A 26,965-nucleotide genomic window follows, 5' to 3' on the forward strand; every position below is an offset into this window, starting at 1 on the left:
AAATATATACATATATATATATATATATATATATATATATATATTATTTCAAATATACATAGATAACGTTCAAATGCAGTTCTTCTTTTACCTGGATCATTTGCGTTGTTATGTTTTGTCTTCTCTGCATAAATAAAAAAATACGAATAATAGAAATGAAACAACAAAAGATATTCAATAAAAAAACATGTGATGTATTAAATATACAAAAAAATGTTTACATAATATATATATATTTATTTATTTATTTATTCAATATATAATATATATTCATTATTGTTATAATATTTATATAACCTGCTATATGGGATATACTTTTTTGACTATCAACAGCTGGCTGATTCATTCCTGAATGGTCTTTAATTGTTCTTATATTCGCATCTTTTTTATTTAAATTCATTTTACTACGAAAGGGATACAATAATATAGTTGTGTATACATAATATATTTATATGCATATATGAAGAGATTATTTACATCTACTCTTATTTGTTATTTTGGTGTATTTTTTTTTTTTTTTTTGTCATATTGATTATATATATATATATATATATATATATAACTCCATATATATATTCATATAAATACTACAATATTATATATGCGTATAAACAAATATTTCATATATATATATATATATATATGTATATGTTTGTGTTTGCAAGTATGTGTTTTTGTATGTTTGTTTTTTTTATATTTATTTTTTTGTATGTATGTCAGATTATATATATGCTTGTATGTTTATGTGCTTATATGATTATATGATTTTTATGTGTGTGTTTATTAATATGCGTATTTGGAGAGTGAACATGTCAAATAAATGCAATGGTAATATGATCAATATCAATATATTTTATTTCGTTTTATTTTAATATTTTATTTATTTATATATTTATAATTCATTTATTTTTTATTTTATTTTATTATTTTTTTTTTTATTATTACTACGTTAATTTCTCATTGAATTCTTTCGATGCCGTGATAAATTCTTGTTTTTCTGTTGTTTTGTCTTTTTTATGTAATGCTTTATTTTTTGTCTGATTTTTAAACATTATCCATTCCGTTCGTGTTTTTTCATCAAGTTTTGGCAGGGCCGGTTCCAAATTTAACGCGTTAATACCCTATACGAAAAAAAAAAAAAAAATTAAAAAATAATTCAAAATAAAATATAAAAAAAAATTATAGAACATTATTTCTTTATTATAATAGTTATAAAATATTTTTATCTTTTAAATTTTTATTACGATAAATTCCGAATTTTTGTTCACTGATTTTTTTGAAGGGATCTTATTTTTTTTATTCGCGCAAATATTTTCTTCAATGGATGAAGATACTGTAAAATTTATTTGCTTTTGTTTATTTGTCGTACCTGCAAAAATATATACATATATACATATATATATATATATATATATATATATATATATTTATATATTTATGAATATAATTTTTGAACATATAGAATATTATACAAACTAAATATTTTTGTTCCGTAAAAAAATTATTTCTTACTATAATTATTACTTGGATATTTTTTTTCGTTTTCCCTTTTGACGAGTTGCAATTTTTCCTTTAAATCTTTAACATTAACATGGTGATATTTGCCCTGATAATTTTTATATTTATTATCTTCTTTTTTAAATTTATTATTTTTAAAAAATTTATCTTTATTCTGTCTAACGGCTCCAAATAAATCTTCTTCATCTATGTCATTATTATTCTTTTCTTGATCTTCTGGGTCTAAATGCATACCTCTTTTTTCTAATTCTTTAGCTATTTTATCTGCTTGTATTTTTACATGATGTGGAATTTTATTTATATCTAAATTGGTTGTATATATTTCTTCTTTATATGTACTTGTAACTCCATATAATTTTCTGTTATGTTCAAACTGATCCCAAGGCTCATTTAATTTATCATCCAATTTTAATTTTGTTTCATCACCAATATCATTATCACCTACCCATCTTTTTAATTCACGATTATTTGTATGTCCATTTAATTTTCCTTTTTTATGTTCAGATATGTCTGCATCTATTTTAAATATATCCTTTGAATAAATAGAATTATCAGGGTCTTTTAGATTCATATTAATATTTTCACCTATAATTGTAGTATATAAATTATCTGTAATAATCATTGATTTATTTATTGGACCATTTGAATTCTCATTTTTGGGTATTATACGAGTATGATTTAATGATATATCTATCTCTTTCTTATCATTTTTTCCTCCTATATTATATGCATGAAATAAACCTTTAATCTCTTTACCATCCTTCATATAAACATTCACTTCATTTCCTAGTAAACATGTCATAACATAAGATAGCCGCTCTTCGTTAATATTTTTATGTGCGCCTGATGAATTTGTATTTTCCGTTTTCTTCATTTTATTCATTTAAACAATACATAAAATTTAGCGAATAAACATATAATGCATATATGTGTCATATATTATAAAAAAATTAAAAAATTTATATACTTATATCTTAAAAATATAGGCACAGAAATAATATATATATATATATATGCACGTATATATGTGTATACCGTGAAATATAAAATTTGTGTTTAAACGTTTATGAGAATATATACAAATACGAAACGGTAAAATCAAATATAAAAATGAAATAATGAACTATCTGTAGGTATAAATAAACATATAATATATATATATATATATATATATATATGTATATACAATTAAGTATATGTTCAAGAATTATTATTTTATTTTATTCTTTTTTTTTTTTTCTCTCTGTTCCAATTAAATCTACATAAAATTATGTGTTAGAAATCATATACTATATATATAATATATATATGTGTATGTATAATATATATATATGTTAATTTATTTGTAAAAAATATAATATAAATGCATTCATTATATATATTTACAAATATTCCCTAGAGAATTTTAACAAAGTTATAAAAAGAATGCTTATATGTAAATGATGGTATTTATATATATGTTCGTTCAAAATATTATATGTATTATATATATTAATTTAGTTTACTAATGCATAAGAAAATAATTGTACAATTTACATACATAAAAAAATATATACATATATACAAATACATAAATATATATATATATATGTATAATTTACTGTTACATTTTATTTAATTTTATACATGTTATTTTTATTTTTATTTTATTTTAGTTTAGTTTATTTTTTCGATTATATAATATAGATCAACAAAGACTTTTAATATAATGCAATTTTAAAAAATATACAAACATTTTAAAAAAAAAAAAAAAAAAGAAAATGTAGATATATTAATATATAATAAATAAAAAAAAAAATTATTTTTATATACATAATAAGCCTAAAAAAAATGTAAAAAATTATAAGTTACACAAGATAATAAAAAAATTTTTTTTTTTTTTTTTTTTTTTTTCAATATTGTGAAGTTATAATATAAATAATTAAATGAAAAATAAAATAAAATAAAAAAATGATGAAATGGTTCTTTTTATTCGTATTTTATATGTTAATTTGAAAAAGATATTTCTTCAAATATTTTATATGTACATAAAAAAAAAGTTATATATATATATATATATATATATATATTTATTTATAATATACGTATTTTTTTTTTTTTTTTTTTTTTTTATATTGAACTTTTATAATAGGTATACTGAATTTTAATACATTTTCTTTATGTGTACGAATATATAGGATATTTTCTTCAATTCATAAAACAAAGTAAAATAAAATAAAAGAAAGGCAACATATTTAAAAAGATTATTTTGCATTTTATTTTTCAATTGATTATCGTATCTTACAAAGTCATATATATATATACATATATATGAGAAAAAAAATATATATATAAATTAAACATGTACATTATGTAACGACGTTCCTATTATATTAAGAAAACAAAAATTTACGCATATGTATTATTGAAATAATTAATCAAAAATATCTTGAAGTGTGTACTACTTTTTTACTTTATTTTATTCCTTAGTTGCAATTATATAAAAAAAAAAAAAAAAAAAAAAAAAAAAAAAAAAACAATTTTTTTATAATTAATATAATTTCTTTTATATTTTTAATAGTTCTCAATATTTTATACTGAAATTTCCAGAATTGGACGTTTCAATGTAATTTTTTTTTTTTTATTTTTCTTTTTATTTTTTTAATCCTTTTTTCTTGTATTAAAATAAAAGATCTTATGAAATTTATACGCGTACTCATAAATAACAATAAGAAATAGAAATATTATTATTAAGTATTTCATATATATTAATTTTATTATTTTAAATATATTGATATATATGTCTAGTGAGAATTGTTATGATATATTATTTTATGTTCTAATATATTTTTTTCTTAGGCTTATATATTCATATTATATTATTATTATGAATTAAAATCTTTGAATAAATATAAAAATAAAATTAAAGCAAATCTAGGTTATTTTTTTTGATATTGGTCTTTCATTTTGGAATATAAATAAAATTATTATATTTCCCTGTAGAGAATAATATGTATTCAAAAAAAAAAAAAAAAAAAAAAAAAAAAAAATTATAGAAAAATATATACTAATCATATTCCATATATATATATATAACAAAAAAGATTTATCTGTGAAACAGATCTATATGTAATATATATATTTTTACATATGGAAATAAATTATTATATATATCATATATAACTTCTGTTTCAAAAATTATTATATATATATGATAATTTTTAATTATAATATGTATTTTCAACTCTAATTATATTTTAAACATTTCTATAATGATAAATATATTTCTTCTTAATTAAAATCCTTTTAGTTATTTCATAATAATTTCTTTTTTATAATTATACGATTTTATTTTATTTTATTTTATTTTTTTTTTTAACTACAAAATATGTGTACATATATATATATATATATATATATATATATATATAACATATAACATATTAAATAAAGTATAAAAAAAAAAGTAAAAATTTGGTGAAACAATGATATAAAAAGAAGTGTACATATATATATATATATTATTTATTTTATTTTTTCTTTTTGTGGATGGTCATTATAATAGCTATTCATTTAAAATGTTCACCTTATAAAACATACTAATGAGATAGTTACATATATATTGGTATATAAAAAAAAGAATAATATTTAACAAATTAAAATTATTTGTAGAATAGTTCCTAAATATGGAAATAAAAAAGAAGAGAGAAGAAATTATTATATATATAATTATGTAACACATATTAGTACATATATATATATAGAAGTATACTCTATTTTCTATTTTTGTACGTTTTGATATATATCATAATATATATATATATATATATATATATATATATATATATATATATGTACATACTTATTTATTTGTTTATGTTCATTTTAGATATTCATTAGTAGCCAAATTTATAATGCTCAAAGGATTATATTTCAGAGAACATTTATATGCCCAATATAAAAAGAATAATTATTTTTGTGTTAGATACTTTTCTATTTTACAAAGATATATAAAAGCAAGACCACATTCTCATGAATTGAAAATAAAGGAAACAGATATAAATGAAGAGAAAATAAAAGAAGATAATAAAAAAAAAAGAGGAGAGAGTAAATATTACGCACCTAATATTACTAGAGGAATAATACCAAAAAGTGCTTATATGAATACATGGGAAATACCTGAACAACCAGAAAATGCCCAGTTTCTTAAAATAGCTCTAATAGGTGCTCCGAATGCAGGCAAAAGTTCCTTATTAAATTCTATATTGAGTAAAACCATTTCAGCTGTTTCACCAAAAATTAATACCACAAAATATGATATAAAAGGTATATATACTAAGGATAATGTTCAATTGATATTCATTGACTCTCCTGGTATTATTCCTTCTCATAAAAAAAAAAAATTTTGTAAAGAATTAGTCACATATGCATGGAAAGGATATGAAGAAGCAGATTTGGTTTTGTTCATAGCGGACGCGGTTAAAAGACCAACACATGATATCTTAAATATTGTAAGATTGTTGGCCCCAAAAAATATAGAACCATATGATAGTGAAAGTGATGACGAATCATTTCAAAATAATAATATAAATGATAATAAACAGAATATTATGAATAATGAATCATTTAATGATCCAGTAGATTATAACACACAAAATATATGTCATATGAACAATACAGATGATAAAGCTTCAGATGAAAATAATATTTCTGAAATGAAATGTGATGAAATGAATAAAGAAGAAAAGTTTATAAAATATTTTAGTAAAGAAATGGAAAAGGATTTACAATATTATGATAAAAGTATAAAGGATAATTTATTTAAAAGTCGAAAAGTAATAAAAAATTCATATAATGATAATATTAAAAATAATATAAGTGTTGATCATAATAATGAACAAGAAAAATTAAATAAAAAAAATGATTTTTTACCACCAGTAATTTTAGTTTTAAATAAAGTCGATTTATGTACTCATAATAAATGGGCAAATGCTAGAGCAAAAGAATATATGAATAATGGAATATTTGATAATATCTTTTTTATATCTGCTAAATATAATAAAGGAATTGAAGAATTATTAAATTATATTATAAAGTATAAAACAAAAAATCAATATTGGGTATATCCAAAAGATGCTATTACAACATTAAGTAAAGTACAAATTGTTGAACAATTAATCAATACATATATATATTGTTGGTTTAATAAAGATGTCCCATATAAAATTAAACATCATATGTTATCATGGTGTGTAAATTTGGATAATTCATTAATTATTGAATATCAAATTATTGTTAAAAGTGAAAAGGTAGCTAAAATGATATGTGGAGTTCATAATAAATTAATTATAAATATGAGAAAAAATGTATCATACAAATTAACCAAATTGTGGAACAAAAATGTATATGTACACATTCACGTAAAGTCTATAAGTACATAGAGTATTTTTTTCAAATGAACATACATATATATATGTATATGTGCATTTGTTACTCTTTTTTTTTTGTTATATATTTTTTATAATACATATGTATATATAATTATATATGTTCTTATTATACATATACGTATTTTTTTTAAGTAAAAATTTATTATAATAAAACAAGTAATAGACAATTATATAAAATAATATATATATATATATATATATTGGTTAACTAAAAATAAGATAGCCATATTTACAAAAAAGAAAAAAAAAAAAAAAAAAAAAAAAAATACAAATGTAAAAACATACAAATATACAAATGTACAAATGAAAAAATTAATGTCTATATATATCCCCCCCAAAAAAAGCCTCATACAATATCATATTTAATGTCTGGCCATATAAATTTGGCTTGAACAAAATTATCTTCTGGTAAATGACATATAAAGTTATACATTCGTATACAATAAATAGTTAAATTTGATAATTCCTTGGAACTTTTATAATTTTCATTTTCATTATAAACATGATTAAAAAGGAGATTGGAAATATGTCCTCCATATAATTCTTTAGTTATACAATCATCTAATCCAACACAAAATCCTAGAGAATATTCTTGCATATTAACTAGATATGTATTAAAAGAAAATTCGGGTATTTTGGATTGTATAATTAAAGCTCTGTAATAGTCCCATATTTTTTCCCATAATAATACTTTCAAATGATTGTTATTTATCATATTTAATTTAACACAATATATCCATACATGCATACATAGAAAATACATAATTTCACGTACATCATTTTTATTTAAATGAAAATTCGAAAGGAGCTCTTGGTTGTTTATTCGTTCATATATTGGGGATATAAAAATTTGGATATTTATTTTAAATTTGGAATTAATTATATTTGTAATATAATTTACTATAGATATTTGTTTAATATTTTTCATAAACTTATTAATAAAATTCAAATAGTAATAAGCTACTATACTATTATTACAATAAAGATTATTTAAATTTGTATTTAATATTTTATAATAATCAGAAATATTATTTCCATTATATTTTTTAATACATTCATAAATTAATGTATTATCTATATTAATATTTTTATTTGATATTATATACTCATGATTCTTTCTTATTTCTTTTTCTTCTTCTTCATTTAAAATATATTCACAGTACGATTCCTTTGTAGTTTTCCATCTTAGTTTATTATCATTTAAAGTATTATCAATTATACATTTAAAGCGTTTAACACATTTGAAGTTTCTATGCTTATAATTTGTAAGTCGCAAATATTTATACATTCTTTTTTATTATATTATTATTATAATATATTTTACATATACCTTTTTATATTCTTATGAAGGGAAATAAAAAACAAATGAAGCACACTTTAATTTTTCCATTATAATTCAAAAAGGAAACAAAATATTATATAACCAATAAAGTTAACAAATAAATAAATAAATAAATAAATAAATAAATATATAGATTAACCCCTCTTTAACCTTTTGCAATATTATCAAATATATAAATTTTTTTTTTCAAATATTTTACGAAATTATAATATTAAAATTTAACACACCCAAAAAAAAAAAAAAAAAAAAAAAAAGTACATATATATATATATATATATATATATATATATATATATAATTTTTTAAAATAATTACATTTATAAATCAGCACTTTATTTTTAAGATGTACATTATTCAGGTATAAGACCCATAATTTTATAATATTACATATATTTATATATATATAATATTATTAAAAACAAATTGGATGTTCTAATATTTAAAAAAGGACGAAAAAAAAAAAAATTATATATATGTATATATATATGTTATATTTATTTTTATCCCTTTTATTTTCATTGTAAAATTATCACAAATTGATATATACAAAATACATATTTTTCTGAAGAAATGAGGAAAATTTTCATTAAATATATATATATAATTTTTTATTATTTACAAGGTGAATATATTAGGAAGACATTTTTTTTATTTTTTATAATAATGTTTTAAAGGAGAATATAGAAAATATTTTATTTTACATATTGAAACATACAATTTATATGTGATAGGTTTTTATAATATTTTTAAAATTTCTGTATATTTTCTTAATATATATATATATATATAACTTTTTTTTTTATAAAAAAAACAGCTCTTTTTTTTTTTTCTTAATAAGAATACGTTATATTTCTTTTTTTAATACAAAAAATTATCATTATGGAAAACACAATAATTTAAACCCTAATCCTAAAACTCATATTATGTAAATAAAAAAAAATATATAAATATATAATATTTTTAGCCTAGAAAATTTTAATAAACATATAATTAAATATGTATATTTATTTTATTTTATTTCGATACATTTATTTTAATTTAAATAATATATTTAATATTCTTCAAAATAAATATTGAAGTGTAGAGAATTATATAGAGGGATAACTGTGGAAATATATAATAAAAGAAAAAAATATAAAAATGTAAAAATAAAAAAATAAAAACACAAAAACATAAAAAATGTAGCCACTGAGGAAAATATCATAAAAATAAAATACATAACATAATTAACAAAAATAAAATAATAAAAAAAAAAATAAATAAATCCACTTTTAATAAAAAAATATTTAATTATTTTATATAAAAATATTTATCAAGATTTTTAATAAATATTATATATATATATATATATATATATATATTATTTATTTTTAACACATATATATAATAATAATATATATTATTATACATTATATAATAAATACATATATTATATATGTATAAGTATATATGTATATCTATATGTATATGTATAGGGAGAGAGAAACTTTTATTGTTTTTTACTTTTTTTATTTATTTATTATATCCATCTTAGCTAATTTTTTTTATTAATTTTCAAAAATATATACATTTATACATTATTATATTTGTTATTATTATATATACATATATATTAAATATTTATAAACCTTAATAATTATTATTAAGAATTTATTTCTCCATATAATATATTAATCTTTATCTCTTATCTTAATTAAATTTTTATTTTCTATATATATTACTTAATATATTATATTAAATAATATTATAAGGATTTAAAAAAAAAAAAAAAAAATGAAAAAAGAAAAAACACACTTTTTTAAGGAAATAAACATATAATAATAAAATAAAAAATGCAATATTTTATATTATAATTTTTATATAAATAAAATGTACTAATTTAATCTTTATTAAAAAGAGATAATTAAGAAAAGTTTATACATAAAAAGAAATAAATAAATAAAAAAAAAAAAAAAATAGAAACATACGTGTTATTATATATATATATTATCTATTTAATTTTATTTTTATCATGTTGAAAAATTATATGTATTTTAAAAATTTGTTAATTAAGTAATAATTAATAACATTATATTTATAGTAATATATATAGATTTAATGATATTTAAATTTAAAAAAAAAAAAAAAAAAAACAGATAATTTGTGAAATGAAATAAGATATATAATAGAAATGTTATGTGTTTTAATTAGAATAGAAAATAAATAAAAATATTAATAATTTATAATATAAATATATATTTCTCTCTATATGTATGTTTATGAATTTCACCGTGTTATGTGTAGCTGACAGTAAAATAGGGATAATTATTATATATAGTAGTTATCATAATATTTTTAATTCTTTAAAAGAAAAATTATAAAAAATATATATATATATTTAAATATATATATATATATATATATTTTTTTTTTTTTTTATTATTTTATTTTTTTAATTTTTTTCTATGAATATGGAGATTACTAATTTGAAAAGCTATAAGGAACTTGTCGAATTAAGCGCTGAAGAAAAAACAAAGGATCTAAAGGACTATTTGAATGATAAGAATAGATCCGAATTGTTAATAAAGAAGTTTAAGAATTTTTACATGGATTTATCTCGTCAGAGGTATAGCGAAAAGACTTTAAACAAATTAATTGAATATGCTGAAGAGGTAGATTTGAAGAAGAAAGTTGAGAAAACATTTAGTGGGGAGAAAATTAATATGACTGAGAATCGTAGTGTTTTACATACAGCATTAAGAATACCAATAGAGAAAATAAATACACATAAAATAATAATTGATAATAAGAATGTGTTGGAAGACGTACATGGAGTATTAAAAAAAATAGAGAAATATTCAGATGATATTAGAAATGGAGTAATTAAAACTTGTAAAAATACAAAATTTAAAAATTTAATTTGTATTGGAATTGGAGGTTCTTATTTAGGTACTGAATTTGTATATGAAGCTATGAAATATTATTATTATAACATGGAATTAAATAAGAATGAGAAGGATAAAGAAAATAATTTTAATAATGATTATTATCAAGATAATGTATTTAATGTAAGGTTTTTAGCTAATGTAGATCCAAATGATGTGAATAGAGCAATACAGAATTTAGATCAATATGATACTTTAGTTATTATAATATCGAAAACATTTACAACTGCTGAGACTATGTTAAATGCCAGATCAATAAAGAAATGGTTAAGTTTAAAAATAAAAGATGATGAAAGTTTAAGTAAACATATGGTAGCTGTAAGTACTAATTTGAAATTAACAGATGAATTTGGAATATCAAGAGAAAATGTATTTGAATTTTGGGATTGGGTAGGAGGTAGATTTTCTGTTACTAGTTCTGTTGGTATATTACCTTTATCTATAGCATTTGGTTATAAAAATATGAGGAATTTTTTAAATGGTTGTCATGATATGGATGAACATTTTTTACATACAAATTTAAAAGAAAATATACCTATCTTATTAGCATTAACTAGTTTTTATAATAGTCAATTTTTTGATTATAAAAATGTTGCTATATTACCTTATTTTCAAAATTTATTAAAATTTTCAGCACATATTCAACAATTATCTATGGAAAGTAATGGAAAATCAGTAGATAGAAATAATAAACCAATTAATTATAACACTTGTCAAGTATATTTTGGTGAACCTGGTACAAATGGTCAACATAGCTTTTATCAATTAATACATCAAGGACAAATTATACCTGTTGAATTAATTGGATTTAAATATTCTCATTTCCCAATTAAATTCGACAAAGAAGTTGTAAGTAATCATGATGAATTAATGACTAACTTTTTTGCACAAGCTGATGCATTAGCTATTGGTAAAACATACGAACAAGTAGAACAAGAAAATGAAAAAAATAAAATGTCTCCAGAATTATTAACTCATAAAGTGTTTACTGGTAATAGACCTTCAACCTTATTATTATTTGATGAATTAAATTTCTATACATGTGGTCTATTATTATCATTATATGAAAGTAGGATAGTCGCTGAAGGATTTCTCTTAAATATTAACAGCTTTGATCAATGGGGTGTAGAATTAGGTAAGATTCTAGCAAAAGAAGTAAGAAATTATTTTAATGATACAAGAAATCAAAAGAAATCAGATAATACTTATAATTTTAATGAATCTACAAAAATATTATTAAATTATTACTTGTCCAAATAAAAAAAAAAAACCAACACCAATTTAAAGAAATAAATAAATAATTAAATATAAATATATATATATATATATATATATATATATATATATATATATATATATATATATGTATGTATTTATTTAATTATTCATTCACATTTTTATGTGTGAAAGTTGAAACAGGTGCATTCTTTTTCTTTATTTTTACCATATATCGACTATATAATGCTATTTCTTATATTTAAAAAAGATATACATTTTTTTTTATTTTATATATAATATGAGGAAAAAATATATCTCGAGAAAAGAAAAATATGTATACAATATATACATATATATTATATATATTATATATATATATATATATATATATATATGTGTATACATTTCCTTTTATATATTTTTATACTTAAAAAAAAAAAAAGAAATTCTTTTTTTTTTTTTTTTTATTTAATATTTGATTTATCAACCAGTTCCAATTTTATTATATTCAAAAAAGAATTATATCATATATAATAATACATATATGACTTCTATATATTTTAATGTACATATATGATTATTCTTTTTCTTTTTTTTTAACATTTTCATCAACAATAATTAAATTATTAATAATTAAAAACTTGCAAAATAAAGTAAAAATTGGATATAACATGAAAAGTAGAGTCAACTGGTACATATATATAACATATATATATAATATATATATATATAGAATTAATAATTTAAAATATACAAATAATATATACTTAAAAGAATATGAAAATAGAGAAATGGAAAATATTACCATTCGAACATACCTATATATAATATATATTGTACATATTTGTTATTTTTATATAATATATTGTTATGTAAAAAATAAAATATAATGAAATAAAGTATGGTAAAAAAAAAAATACCTATATATATCAGAATATTATATAAAAAATATTTTTTTTATATCATACAATATTCATATTTTCACATAAAATTATATATAAATATAAAATATTTATATAAATATATTTAGAATTATTAATGGTTAAGATTTTTCTTTCTTTCTTTCTTTTTTTTTTTTTTTTTTTTTAATGAGAATTAAAATACATATATAATATATATATATTTAAATTACATAAAAATAATATTCATTATTATAATTTAAATATGTGGTAAATTATATATATATTTTATTATTCTGTGATTAATTTTTTTTTTTTTTTTTTTTTTTTTTTATTTCTTTTTGGTTTTCTTCTTTCTTTTTTTTTTTTTACGTGTTTCATTGTAATATGTTCTAAAATATGCTGTATCTCATTTTGACTTAAAAATGAAAATTAAAATTCATATTAAATGCATACGTTTAATTTTTTGATATTGCATATAAAAAGAAATAAAAGATAAAAGGAAAAGAAGAATACTTTTATTTTATTTTATTTTATTTATCTTTATATGTTGACATTTTCTATGATGTAAAAATTGTTTCAATTGAATTTTTTGGAGAATAGCCATAAATGGTAAAAGAAAGAAGAGTTATATATTTTTTTTTTGTATATATAAATATGAATGTATTCACGCGATAAAAGAAAAATATATATAATATAATATATATATATATATATATATATATATTTTTATTTATTTATTTTCCCCTTTAGATTATATTAAAATATGATAAGAACACGCATAGTCTTTGAGAGGGTCTTTTTTCTTATAATATTTTCTGGAATTGTTTACTTTTTCCTTGATTTTATGACCGTATATGAAAGCTCCATAAGATATTTAAGTTTCCTTTTACTTCTTTTTATTTATTGCGTTTCCTATATCCTTGCTATAATTCCTGATATTGCAAATTCTATAAATTATATTTCATTTTACAAAACTAGGAAAAAGAAGGTTTTCTCCTATGCCTTTAAAAAGGATATATTTTGTCAGAAAAAAAAGAAAAAAAGGATAAGTAATAAAGACCTAGAAATTCATAATTTAATAGACACCAATTTTTTTTATATCAATCCTGGAGTTATTGAAAAAGAATATTATGAGAAAAAAAATGAATTTAACGATGCTTATATGTATTACTTGAAGCATATTAAATATATGCAAAAAAGGGACAGGAAAAATAGTGATCAAACCAATACAAATAGTTATATAAATTCAAAGGAAGGTATGGATGAAGAAGATTTTAATAACCATATAAATAATAGAGTTCATGATAATATAAATTATAAAATGGACAAGAAGGAAAATATTTATAAAAATGCTGATAGTTATATTGATAATAATATATATGGAATGAATAAAAAAGAAAAAAAAGACCATAAAAAGTATATCATAGATAATTCTGAAGAGTTTGAAAAAATATGTTTTAATGATCAAGGGAAAAAAATAAAAATAAAAGATAAAATTATTAGATATATAGAATTGAATAATAATAATAATAGTGTGAATATTAAAAAAAGGGATGACGAAGAAAATATTTATGTTAATAAAAATAAATATTTTGTTGAAGATGGGAATAATAAGAAAACAAAAAAAAATGTATCATATAAATCTTATGCTTATAATGGAAAAACAGGAAAAGTTCAAAATATTTATCAAATACATAATAAAGGTTTATGTATATATAATGAAATGATGGAACAACATGATAATTCCTTATTATATAATAGAAAGAAAGATACGAAAAAAATGATTGGTTCATTTTTACATGACAAAATATATTTAGATGATGAAAATGATATAAGTAGTGATGAGGATATAGAATATATAAATAAGAAACAGAAATATGTTTATTTATTATTAAATAAGATATTATGTAAAAATAAAAATAAACGAAATAATAGTTATTTTTGGTCTGGATATCATTCGAATATAAATAGTTATACTTTAGATAGTTTTTATGATAGAAATAAACGAATAAATAAGAATACTAAATTTAGTAAATGGCATAATTTATATTTAAAATGTATAATAAATATAAAAATAAATTTTATGGAATTTTGTAAAAATAGTGCTTTTATTATAGCTGATATAATAATAACATTATTATTAAATATATTATGGTTAAAGGTACATAAATATATATATCGTAATAATGATGATTTAGATAGAGGTATGTTTAATTGGAATACAAGTAAAATACCTAAAATATATAATACTATAGAAGGTTATTTACAATATTTTATTTTATATGATATGTGTATAAAATTATTTTTATTTTTTTCATCTAATTATATATTAAGTTTTTGGTTTCTATTGAATTTATTAAATACTCCATTTTTTTATATTTTAGTATCTTATTTTAATAATATAAAATATAAAAAAATACATTGGTTATATTTATCATGCCCTTTAAGATTTTTAAATTTCTTACGTATTGAAGATTTATTTGGCAAGAATAATAATTACAATAAATTAAATATTCCCTTGATTAAATTATCAGTACAAATATTTGTAATGATATATACTTATGCATGTTTAAATTATTTAATTGAACAACCTTGTAGAGGACAGTATGAATTATATGATTATGTTTTTTCAGGCATGCAAACTGTTACTACAGCAGCATTAGGAAAAGGTACATGTTTCCCTTTTTCATTTAAAGGTAGATTTGCTCATATATTATATATATTTATGACATTTACATATATACATTATAAAATAAGATCATTAAAAAATTATATAGTTGAAGAGAAAAAAATATATGGTAAAATTCCAAATATAGGATCATGTTATTTTGTAATTATAGGACATATAAAACCAATACAATTATATGTTATAATAAATGAATTACAATCAACATATAATAACTTAGATGAAATTATTATTTTAACTAGTCTACCTATAAAATTTTATTGGAATATTATTCGTTTATTAAATAAGAAAAATATGTGTCAAATAAGTGTTTGCTTATATGATTTAAATAAACCTATGCCTTTAAAAATAAAAAAAATAATAACTTATAGTAGTGGTATATTTATATGTAATAATATTATTAATACACATTATAATATTAATAATGATATGGAGACATTAAAACGATATAATGAAATTAATACTTTTGGACCATATGATAAGCATATATCTATCTTTTTAAATAATATGTGTAATAAAAATATATTACTTCAAAGATATAATAGACATATTTTATGTCTTAATGATTTGAAAATGAAATTATTTGCAAAAACTGTAGATGATTGCCATGGGATGTTTTTATTAATATTATTATTTTTTATGAATACTCCACAAAAAATCAAATGTAAGCATACATATATATTAACCAAATATTTTGATAGACAGATAAAGCGTCACAATAAAAAAAAAAAAAAATATAATAAATTAAAAAGATATAAAATTCGTCATAATAGTAGTAGTAATAAATATAATAATTATGATAATATTTTTTTTAAAATCAATATGAAATTAAAAAGTTTATTTTATCCAACTAAATCTAAACGTATAAAAACTAATATACAAAATCAAACAAATAATAAACCACCTTATAATTTTTTAAAAAATATGTTTTTTATTTTCTATACAAAACGATTTATACGTAATGGAAAGAATAACAACTTTTATATAAATCAAAATACTCAAAGCATTGAAAAACAGAAGACTAGGACATATAGAGATAATGAGCAAAGTTATTATAAAATCAATATAGATAATAAAGATATTGATAGCAATGATTTTTCAGATTATAATATAAATCATAAAAATGTTAAAGAAATAAATCAAAATGATGATTGGTTATATAACAATCAGACTTATGGAAGAACAAAAAAAAAAAAAATTAAAAATAAGGTGTTTTTTGTAAATGAAAATAAAACAAACAATGATGAAACAAATAAAAGTAAAAATAATATGTATAGCAATAAAAATATAAAAAGTAATAAAAGTATAAGAAACCAATATTATGAAAATAAATTTAAGAAATCATTTTGTAAAACTTTCTTATCATACAAATTTGATGAAAGTACAATATTTAATTCATTTACAAATTATTTAAATTATATGAAAGGAATTAAATATAATATTTATAAAATTAAATTCCCAGCTGCTTTTTTAAATATACATTTTGTTACCATCGTTCAATATATGTATATGAATTATAACGCTTTTGTTATAGGAATAATTGATGAAGATAATCAAGTCAAATTAAATCCAGTCGATTATATATATCTTGACCCTAATATATATTTTATTATGTTAACAGATAGTTTTAATTTATTACACAAAATAACCCATATAAAAAAAATAGAATTGGATTGGTTGGATAAAATAGATGAAATAAAAATAAAGAGGACACAAAAATTTGTAAAACATGAAAAAAAAGACACCTCACATTTACAAGAGACTGTTGAAGAATATAACACATACAGAACTAATAATGATCAAAGTAGTGAGGAATATAATAATAAAAATAATTATAATTATTGTTCTAATAATAATTGGAATAATTATATTGAATATTATAATAAGGATCTTTCACAAAAACATCGAGAAATAAGTAAATTAAGAGAAGAAGATAATATATATTTTAATCCAGTCTTAAATATTTTTAAAGTGGAAAATTATTTAGAAGCTTATAAAGTTTTCAGTCTCAAAAATAAAAATAAAAATGAAATGATAAATAAAAATAAAAATGAAATGATAAATAAAAAGATAAATTTAAATGTAGGAAAGGATCATTCCAAAAGTGACCATAAAAATCGTACCTCACATATTGAACAAAATATATATAATAAGAATGAAGAAATTTTTTTAACAAATAATAAAGAGAATAATAAAAATGAAAAATTAAAAGAAAAAAAAGAACATTTATCGAATGATATTATTGAAAATAACAATTATGATGATCATTATAATAATTATAATTTTATAATATTAATATATTGGCCACAATCTTTAAATACTTTTTTAAAAATATTATTTCAAAAACGAGAACATAATATAATTATATTAAGTGATCAAATACCTTCATATATATACAATAATAATTTATTTCCTTATAGATATAATATTTGTTATATTCAAAAATCACCACTTGTTCTATTTAACTTAATATTATCTGGTATCTTAGTATGTGAAAAATGTATAATTTTTAAAAATTATTTAAAATTAGATTCTTATCAAAATATTGTATCATATAACGAAAAAACAAAAAATATAAACTTCCTGGAATATATGTGCGAATATAATGATAGTGATTTAATCATTATATATAATAATATAGAAAATATATTTAGAAGAAAAGATATAAATATAAACTTTATTAATTATCAAATTAAAAGTTATAATGAAAAATATAAATATCATGATTATTTAAAAAATAAATTATCTATTCAATATAGATATAACCCAGATTTTATGAACAATTTGTATACACATAATGATAATATAAATAACCATAAACAAAAAAACAAAAAACAATATTCTCAAAATGAATTTTATAGTAATAATATAATATCAGAAAAAAAAATAAAAAAACCAATAAATGAATCAAACATGAAGGAAAGAAAAAAATATAACAAAAAAAATAACAAAAAAAATAATAAAAAAAATAAAAATAAAAAATTATATTTATTAATAGAATTAAATAATGCTTTATCAATTCAATATTTAAATAATGATGTTTTAACTAACGTAAATATTTTAAAAGAACAAATAGATAATATTAATAAAAATAAATCACATAATTTATTATTTGTAGAAAATTATAAAAAACAAATACAATTTTTTAATTATGGAAATTTGCTTGTAGAAAATATATACAAAAAAATAGAACATATTTTTGTAGATAATTATTTTTTCTATCTATATTTTCTACAATTTACTTCAGCTAGTATATTTATAGATGAATTATTGTATCATCTAATAGGATATACATTTCCTATCAAAAAAAATTCATTAGATATATCAACCATAAACTCTTTTATTCATGGTACCTATGTAGACAAAAAAAAAAAAATCAAAACGGACTTGATATTAAAAAATATCCATCCAAAATATCATTGTAGAAATTTCTTTTTCCTCTTTCAAGTAAGAAAAGAACATCAAGCAAAAAAATAACAAATACAAAAATATAATATATATATATATATAATATATTTGTATTTATTTTTAAACCTTCATTATAGAAATATTTAAAGAAGGGAAGAATTATAATAGGAATTTATCGCTGCGATGAAGATAATCATATGACTATAGTTATTCCATGTCCACAGAAAAATCTTTTGATGCATAAAAATGACAAGGTAGGTTTTTTTTTTTTGTTTTTTTTTTAATTATATAGAAAAAAAAAAAAAAAAAATACAATATATATGTATAATATATATATATTATATATATATATATATATATATATATATATATATATATATATATTTATATATAATAAATCAAAAATAAATGATTAAAGCAAAAAAAAAATTACATATTTTATTCATAGTATTATTATTTAAATCATATCATACAATAAACATTTCAAATATACATTATTATGTTTACAGGTTTATGTATTACAAAGTGAATATGAAAGTTAATAAATTGAAGTAAATTCACTTTTATTATTATTATTTTTTTTTTTTTTAAAAGTCTTTAAAAATACAAATATTTTCAACATTGTGCTTGTAGTTTGTATTTGTGACTTTGTCATTTATTGGAGAATTTATGGAACATATTTGAAAGCTTTCAATATTATTATTTTTTAGTTTAATTGAGTTTTTTAAATCGTAATTTTTGTTATAATAAAAATAATCATAATTTTTATTATTATATAAATCCAAATTATTGAAGTTTGTATTATTTATTTGTTTATTTTGATTTTTACTATTAAAAGTAATTTTTTTTACTTTTAGTTGATATTTAGTTACATTTGGTTTATCATATTCATTTTGATATACTTGATTTATATTTTTATTTTGCATCATATATGTTTTATTTGTATATATATTTTTTTTTTTGGAGTATATTTTATTCATATATGTATTATTCATACATGTATATTTTATATTACTATTTTTAATATATTCATTTCCGTTGTATATATTTTTCAGTATACATTTTCCAATATCCTTTTTGTATTTATTTACTAAATTTGTGTAATAGGATGGTATGACATTTTCATTAGTAATTGAGAAATTATATATTTCTTTGTTATCATTTTGTTTTTGTTTTTGAGCTTCAACATTTATTATATTATTTTTAACTTGTATCACACTATTACATGAGTAATTAATATTACTATTATTTCTATTATTTGTTATGTTATTATTAGTTATTATATTTTTTTTTAATGTTGTTTTTTTTATCCCTTTTGATAAGGAGTCATCATTTATATAATAATTATTTACAGTATTATATTTATAATTATTATCTCCATCAAATTTTATGATTTTATTATCTTGTATATTAAAATTGTTTCTTCTGTCTCCTTTATATTGATGTGTATTTTGGGCGACCATATTAGTATTATTATTATTATTATTATGATATATTGAAGGGTATGATTTTTTACTATTTTCTTTATCACAAAGAATACACTTATTTAGATTGTAATAATATTGTCTTATGGCATAACTAAATATCTTATCATTAATGTTTTTCTTACCTGTAGATGGTATTATTTGAAGGTTACTATTGTGGTTATACATTTTTACTAACTCATTATTTTCATTAACTATATATGTATCTTTTATATTATCATCTACACATACAGTATTGCTTTCTTCCTTATTTTCATTTATTTTTTCTTTAAGGTCAACATCTATATTAGTTCCCTCATTTAATAATACTTTATGGGCATCTTCCTTTTCAATTATATATTTTTGCTTGTTATCATTTAACATAGTCTTATGATTATCAAAATTGTCATTTGTTCTTTCTGCCATGTCTAGCGAACAATAATATTCACTACAGTCATCCATAAGACACTTTGCATTGATATCTTCCTTACTTATATAATCTTTTGAATGATAATACATACATGTATTATTATCATCAAAAAACATGCTATTCCCATCGACATTTGTGTTGATATAATACATATCATTATTGTTAGTATTTTTATGTATATTTATCATATTATTGGTTACATATGTATTTTTATTATATTCCCAGTTTGGTATGTGCTCATTGTAGATACTTTTCTTGTTAGTAACAATAGGCTTATAATATAAAATTTGTTTCATTTTTTGACTCATATTATTTAAATCAGAAAAATAATAATATGGTAGAATTTTATTATTTCTTGTGGAAGAATTATAATTTTTCTTTTTTTTTTCTATAAATAAATATGAATAATTAAATTTTTTAATAGGTATATATTTATTTTTTTGTTTCATCATCATTCGATAAATATAAACAGGCAAAGTTTTCTTTACACCCATATTATTATTTTCATTTTTATGGAAATATATGTCTTTATTTGGTTCATTTATTAATTTATATTTCATATTATATGTATCTATAATTGTATGGTTTCCTTCCTTATTTTTATTATGTTCTTTAATTTTCTGGTACATTTTTTTATATATATTTGTAGGATAGAATATTTTATTGATTTTCTTTTGTTTGCTTATTTTCTGTATATTATTTTTATTCTTACCAATATTATTATTATAACTAATATTATTATTATTATTGTTGTAATTTAGTTTATTTCTTTTAAAAAAACCATGTAACTTCTTTTTCATCTTCTTCTGCTTGTTTTCACCATTTCTATTGTTCTTATATGATGTAATTTTATTAAATACATTTTTGGTTTTTATATATTTCATTATTTCGTTATTTTTAAAATTTCTCTTTTCATTAATCATATCTCCACTAAACACTTTTGAATTTATAACAGTAAATATTTTAAAGATAACATCACGTAAATTTTTTTTTTTATCAATATTTTTTAAAAGATCAAATAATTTATTTTTATTCTGCAAATCATTTTTAGTAAAATAAAAACTTGTACATTCCAAATTATTCATATCTATATTTTCCTTTGAATTTGAATCAGAACTTTCTTTTCTTTGATAAATATTTAATTTGATTTCTGTATTTCCATGGTCACACTCTTTATTTTTATTTTTCTCATCTTTTTCTACATTTGTGTAAACATTTCCTTTATTTAAATAAACATAATTTATTAAATCCTTTTCTCCATATTTATCTTTTGCATGTTCTTTATCAGGTTTGTTAAAATTTTCATAATTATATACATTGTAATAGTACGAATTTTTATATGTATCTTCTTCATTTTTAGTAACATAATAGTAAGGGTACATATTTGATGAGTTATATATTTTGTATGTGTCATCATCATATTGAACAACATTATAAGTGTAATTATCAATAATATCACATTTTTTATCATAACAAGTGTTGTTATTCATAATATTTTTATCACTGTTATTTATTTTATCTGTCTCGTTAAATCTATCAGTCAATTTATTTTCATGATCATCAATATTTTTTACACTTTGCTCATCTTTCAATAATTGCACATTGTCTGCCCATTTTTTGCTCTTTACATTTTTTTTCTTTTTCTTTTTTTTTGATTTTTTCTTATATATATTTACAAATTCTGAACAATTAATATCATCTAAGTTATAATTTTGGACCACATTTTGTATATTTTGAGAAATATCCTTTTCAATTTTTTTACATTTTTTATTAAATATTTTTTTCATTTTTTTTAAGCAACCTTTTTTAAAATCATTTAAAATTCTATTTTGTAAACGTGAATATATTTTATATATTTGTTCTTGTTTTCTTATCATATTAGTTGTGTCATCATGTTTTTCGATGATTATGTCCTCTTCATTAAGATGTACATCCTGATCATCATTATTAGGATTATTTTTTATATTTTTATATATATTGTTATTATATTTATTTGTTTTGTCTTCTATTTCTTCTTTGTTTGTATTAATGTTATTATTACTAGTAATATTTTCATCAGATTGAAAAGAGTTGCTGATAGATTCTACCTTCACATTTTGATTTAAGGGAATATTTCCTTCTTCATTTATATTCATTATATTTTGCATTGATAATGTATAATCAGATTTGTTTATTATATTAATTCCATCTTTGTTATCGAAATTTTTTATTTCTTCTTTTGTTTGCTTCATATATTCATTATCATTAATATGTTTTATTTCTTCATGTTTTTTAAAATCATTATATTGTATAGGAATATTAAAAAATTGCTCAAAGCTTTTTCTTATTTCTTTTTCCAATTTGTTTTCTATATCATTAAAATTAGTATTATATATTTTTGATGGAATTATAACATTTGTACTTGGTTGATCTTTTTTATATTTTTCGTATTGATAAACACTTTTATTTGTTATGAAGCTTCCAGTTTTTGTTGTGATTTTGTTTTTTTGTGATATTTCATCAACTTTATCTTGATCATAGAGATAATAAGAAGAATGAACATTATTATTATTATAATCATTATAATCATAACTATATGTGGTATTTTTATTGTACGTGATTTCTTTTTTTTCTTCAGAGTTAGAACTTGTAATACTTTTAATAATTCCTATGCTATCTTTGCTATAATTCATATTATTATTATTATTATTATTATCACTACATTTACTTTTGTAAGAATTAATATCATTTTGTACACTATCACTATAATAGCTGTAACTTTTATCATATGAATTTGTATTATATTGTATACTTCCTTTTTCATCACATCGATCATCACTTTTTTCAACATTATTATTAATATAACTTTCACTGTTGTCATATTTACTACTATTTTTATCATAACTAAGGCAACCTTCACTGCTATAATTATTAGTATCCTTTATGTTTTCTTCATAATGTATATTTTCTTCAGTATCACTAATATAACTTTTACTGCTATGATAGTTAAGGCTTTTTTGATCATAATCGCTACTTAAATTTTCATCATTATTACTTGGTATAATTTGATCACCACAATTTGGTATAATTTGATCACCACAAATTGGTATAATTTCATTACCATGATTTGATATAATTTCATCACTATAACTCTTTTTAATTTCATTATCGTAAGAAATATTTTGTACACTCTCATCTATATAACTTATGCTATTATAATATTTGTCTTCATACGTATCCTCATTTTTGTCCTCATTATTAATATCATTATGGATATCATGTTCTCTTTTCATATCGTTAAAATGCTCTTTACACACACTTAAATTATCCATAGAATTTGTATTATTGTCTATATCATAACAATTTTTGTAATTATTATTTTCTTTAATAGAATTATCCATATCTTGTGATGTTGCAAAACTTTGAGAATTCATTAGTTTTGTTTCATCTTTTATATAAGTCGTATAAATTTCATCATTATGAACAAGTTCATTTGTTTTTTCTTTTTCTATATTATTTATTTTTTCATAGGTTTTATTTTCATCATTTGTAGCATTTTCATCATTTACATCATTTTTAACCTCTTCATCATTTTCATCATTTTTAACCTCTTCATCATTTTCATCATTTTTAACATCTTCATAATTGACATCATTTTTAACATCTCCATAATTTTCATCACTTTTAACCTCTTCATAATTTTCATCATTTTTAACCTCTTCATCATTTTCATCACTTTTAACCTCTTCATAATTTTCATCATTTTTAACCTCTTCATCATTTTCATTACTTTTAACCTCTTCATCATTTTCATCATTTTTAACCTCTTCATAATTTACATCATTTTTAACCTCTTCATAATTTACATCATTTTTAACCTCTTCATAATTTTCATCATTTTCATCATTTACACAATTTTTACCATTTTCATCAGTTTTATCCTCATAAAATGCACATATATTTTCTTTATCCATAGTACATATATTTGTAATATCCTTATCAAAAGAGTTGTTACAAATATTTGTATTTTCAACATAAGTTTCATCCGAATTTTTATTATCATCAGACTTATTCATGTTGCCAAAAAAATCAATTAGATATTTTTTTACTGAATAATCATTTGAATGATAAAATTTATAATTGAGTAAACTTCTTTTATTTTTAAAAATGTAAGTTTTTATTTTTCTGTCCATATTATATTTACCATTTTTGATATCACTAATATCATGATATGATATACTTTTATTTATTTTGTTTTTAGCTTTTTTTTTTATTTCATTATTTATTATATATTTTATCAATTTGTTTAAGACTTTCTCAGTTTTTCTTTTCTCCTTCTTGTAATGAGCTTGTATTTTTTTCTTTAAGGTACATAAATATAAATATTTAAGAAAATGCTTTTCTTTTATCAAAAATTTAATGTCTACATTATATAAGAATTTTCTTTTCAAACAATAAAATGTTTTAACTCTACAGAACTTTTTTTTCATATCTTTATTCTTGCATAAATGCATTTTCTTGGTGTATCTTTTCTTTTTTAAGAAAATCATTTTGTTATTTTTTATAATATACAAATATTTCTTTAAAATTGTAAATATACCAATATATGAAAAATTAATTTGTGATTTATATATTTTAAAACTGTTGATTAGTGTGTTAATTTTTTTTAAGACATTTTTAATAATTATATTCCTTTTTATTTTTTTAGTTAAATTATTTGAACTCGTATATTTATGAGAATCATCTGAATCGTATTTTTCTTTTTCTGTATTGTCACTGTAGAGTGCTTCTGTGTCATATATATGCATAAAATTATTACTATAAATATTATTATTATTATTAAAATTATTATTAATTTGGTTATTTATATTGTTCAAATTATTATGTTCATACAACATATTGTCATTATTATATAAAGGTGTTTCATTAATGAATCCTTCTTTCTCATATATATCCATCCTTTTTTTATTACAAAAGGATAACATATTTTCTTTGCGATTATTCTTTAAAATGTGATAATCACTATCTTCATTTTCATCTGTATCATCATATATAGAATAAAACGATTTCTTTGATAACTTTATCTTTTCATTTTCAAAGGAAGAATGTTTATTCTCTTGTGAATTTTTTACATCATAAAATATAGAATCACCAGAATTTTTACATGTATTATTATATTCTAGATGTACAGAGTTTTCTATACTTTTTTCTTTCTCTATACATTCTTCATTGGTTAAATTAGCTGAACTTATTTTACTATTTTCATTTACACTACCACTATTTTCTTCACTGTAAAATTCTGATTCATTTTCATCACTCCAATCCTTATAAAAATAAATACTTTTTTTTATATTGGACATTTCTTTCTACAAAAAATTATAACTAGAGGAAGTACATAACCCCATGAAACAAAAAAAAAAAAAAATATAAACAATATATATATATATATATATATATATATATATATTTTTATATATATATTCCTCTTTTTCTATTTTTCGTTTATAAATATATCTATTTATGTAAAAGTTAAAATATATACACATATATCTTCATATCTGTATATATTTATTTTTCTCCTTTTTTTAAAATTTTATTAAAATGTTGCGAACGTATGCATAAATTTATAAATGTTTATTTAATTAATATTTTCAACTTTTATTTTT

At 18.5% G+C, this 26,965-nt stretch overlaps 6 protein-coding genes across 6 annotated transcripts in view; 3 read left to right on the forward strand and 3 right to left on the reverse strand.

The window, feature by feature from the left end:
- The window catches only part of PADL01_1435700 (ataxin-2 like protein, putative), a gene marked incomplete at both ends in the record, with an annotated part of 4,215 nt that extends 1,814 nt beyond the window's left edge, over positions 1-2,401 (reverse strand). The window contains 5 exons of the mRNA XM_028684633.1: positions 92-124; positions 298-404; positions 946-1,121; positions 1,245-1,369; positions 1,525-2,401. Of these exons, the coding sequence (XP_028540692.1) occupies positions 92-124; positions 298-404; positions 946-1,121; positions 1,245-1,369; positions 1,525-2,401 (1,318 nt within the window). The remainder of the gene's footprint in view (positions 1-91; positions 125-297; positions 405-945; positions 1,122-1,244; positions 1,370-1,524) is intronic.
- Positions 2,402-5,411: 3,010 nt separating this feature from the next.
- Positions 5,412-6,938, forward strand: PADL01_1435800 (GTPase Era, putative; the record flags this gene model as incomplete). Its single annotated transcript, XM_028684634.1, has 1 exon — positions 5,412-6,938. One exon carries the CDS (start codon positions 5,412-5,414, stop codon positions 6,936-6,938), a length of 1,527 nt encoding a protein of 508 aa, XP_028540693.1.
- Positions 6,939-7,293: 355 nt separating this feature from the next.
- PADL01_1435900 (conserved Plasmodium protein, unknown function) lies at positions 7,294-8,235 on the reverse strand (the record flags this gene model as incomplete). Its single annotated transcript, XM_028684635.1, has 1 exon — positions 7,294-8,235. One exon carries the CDS (start codon positions 8,233-8,235, stop codon positions 7,294-7,296), a length of 942 nt encoding a protein of 313 aa, XP_028540694.1.
- A 2,498-nt stretch (positions 8,236-10,733) lies between these two features.
- PADL01_1436000 (glucose-6-phosphate isomerase) lies at positions 10,734-12,473 on the forward strand (the record flags this gene model as incomplete). The annotated part of the gene is made up of 1 exon (XM_028684637.1): positions 10,734-12,473. The coding sequence occupies one exon, from the start codon at positions 10,734-10,736 to the stop codon at positions 12,471-12,473; it is 1,740 nt and encodes a 579-aa protein (XP_028540695.1).
- A 1,623-nt stretch (positions 12,474-14,096) lies between these two features.
- On the forward strand, positions 14,097-19,969 carry PADL01_1436100 (conserved Plasmodium membrane protein, unknown function; the record flags this gene model as incomplete). The annotated part of the gene is made up of 3 exons (XM_028684638.1): positions 14,097-19,466; positions 19,565-19,681; positions 19,937-19,969. 3 exons carry the CDS (start codon positions 14,097-14,099, stop codon positions 19,967-19,969), a joined length of 5,520 nt encoding a protein of 1,839 aa, XP_028540696.1.
- Positions 19,970-20,014: 45 nt separating this feature from the next.
- PADL01_1436200 (conserved Plasmodium protein, unknown function) lies at positions 20,015-26,659 on the reverse strand (the record flags this gene model as incomplete). The annotated part of the gene is made up of 1 exon (XM_028684639.1): positions 20,015-26,659. The coding sequence occupies one exon, from the start codon at positions 26,657-26,659 to the stop codon at positions 20,015-20,017; it is 6,645 nt and encodes a 2,214-aa protein (XP_028540697.1).
- Positions 26,660-26,965: the final 306 nt, after the last annotated feature.

This window comes from Plasmodium sp. gorilla clade G2 (assembly GCF_900097015.1).
Source record: "Plasmodium sp. gorilla clade G2 genome assembly, chromosome: 14".
In the NCBI taxonomy this organism is placed as follows: domain Eukaryota; phylum Apicomplexa; class Aconoidasida; order Haemosporida; family Plasmodiidae; genus Plasmodium; species Plasmodium adleri (nom. inval.).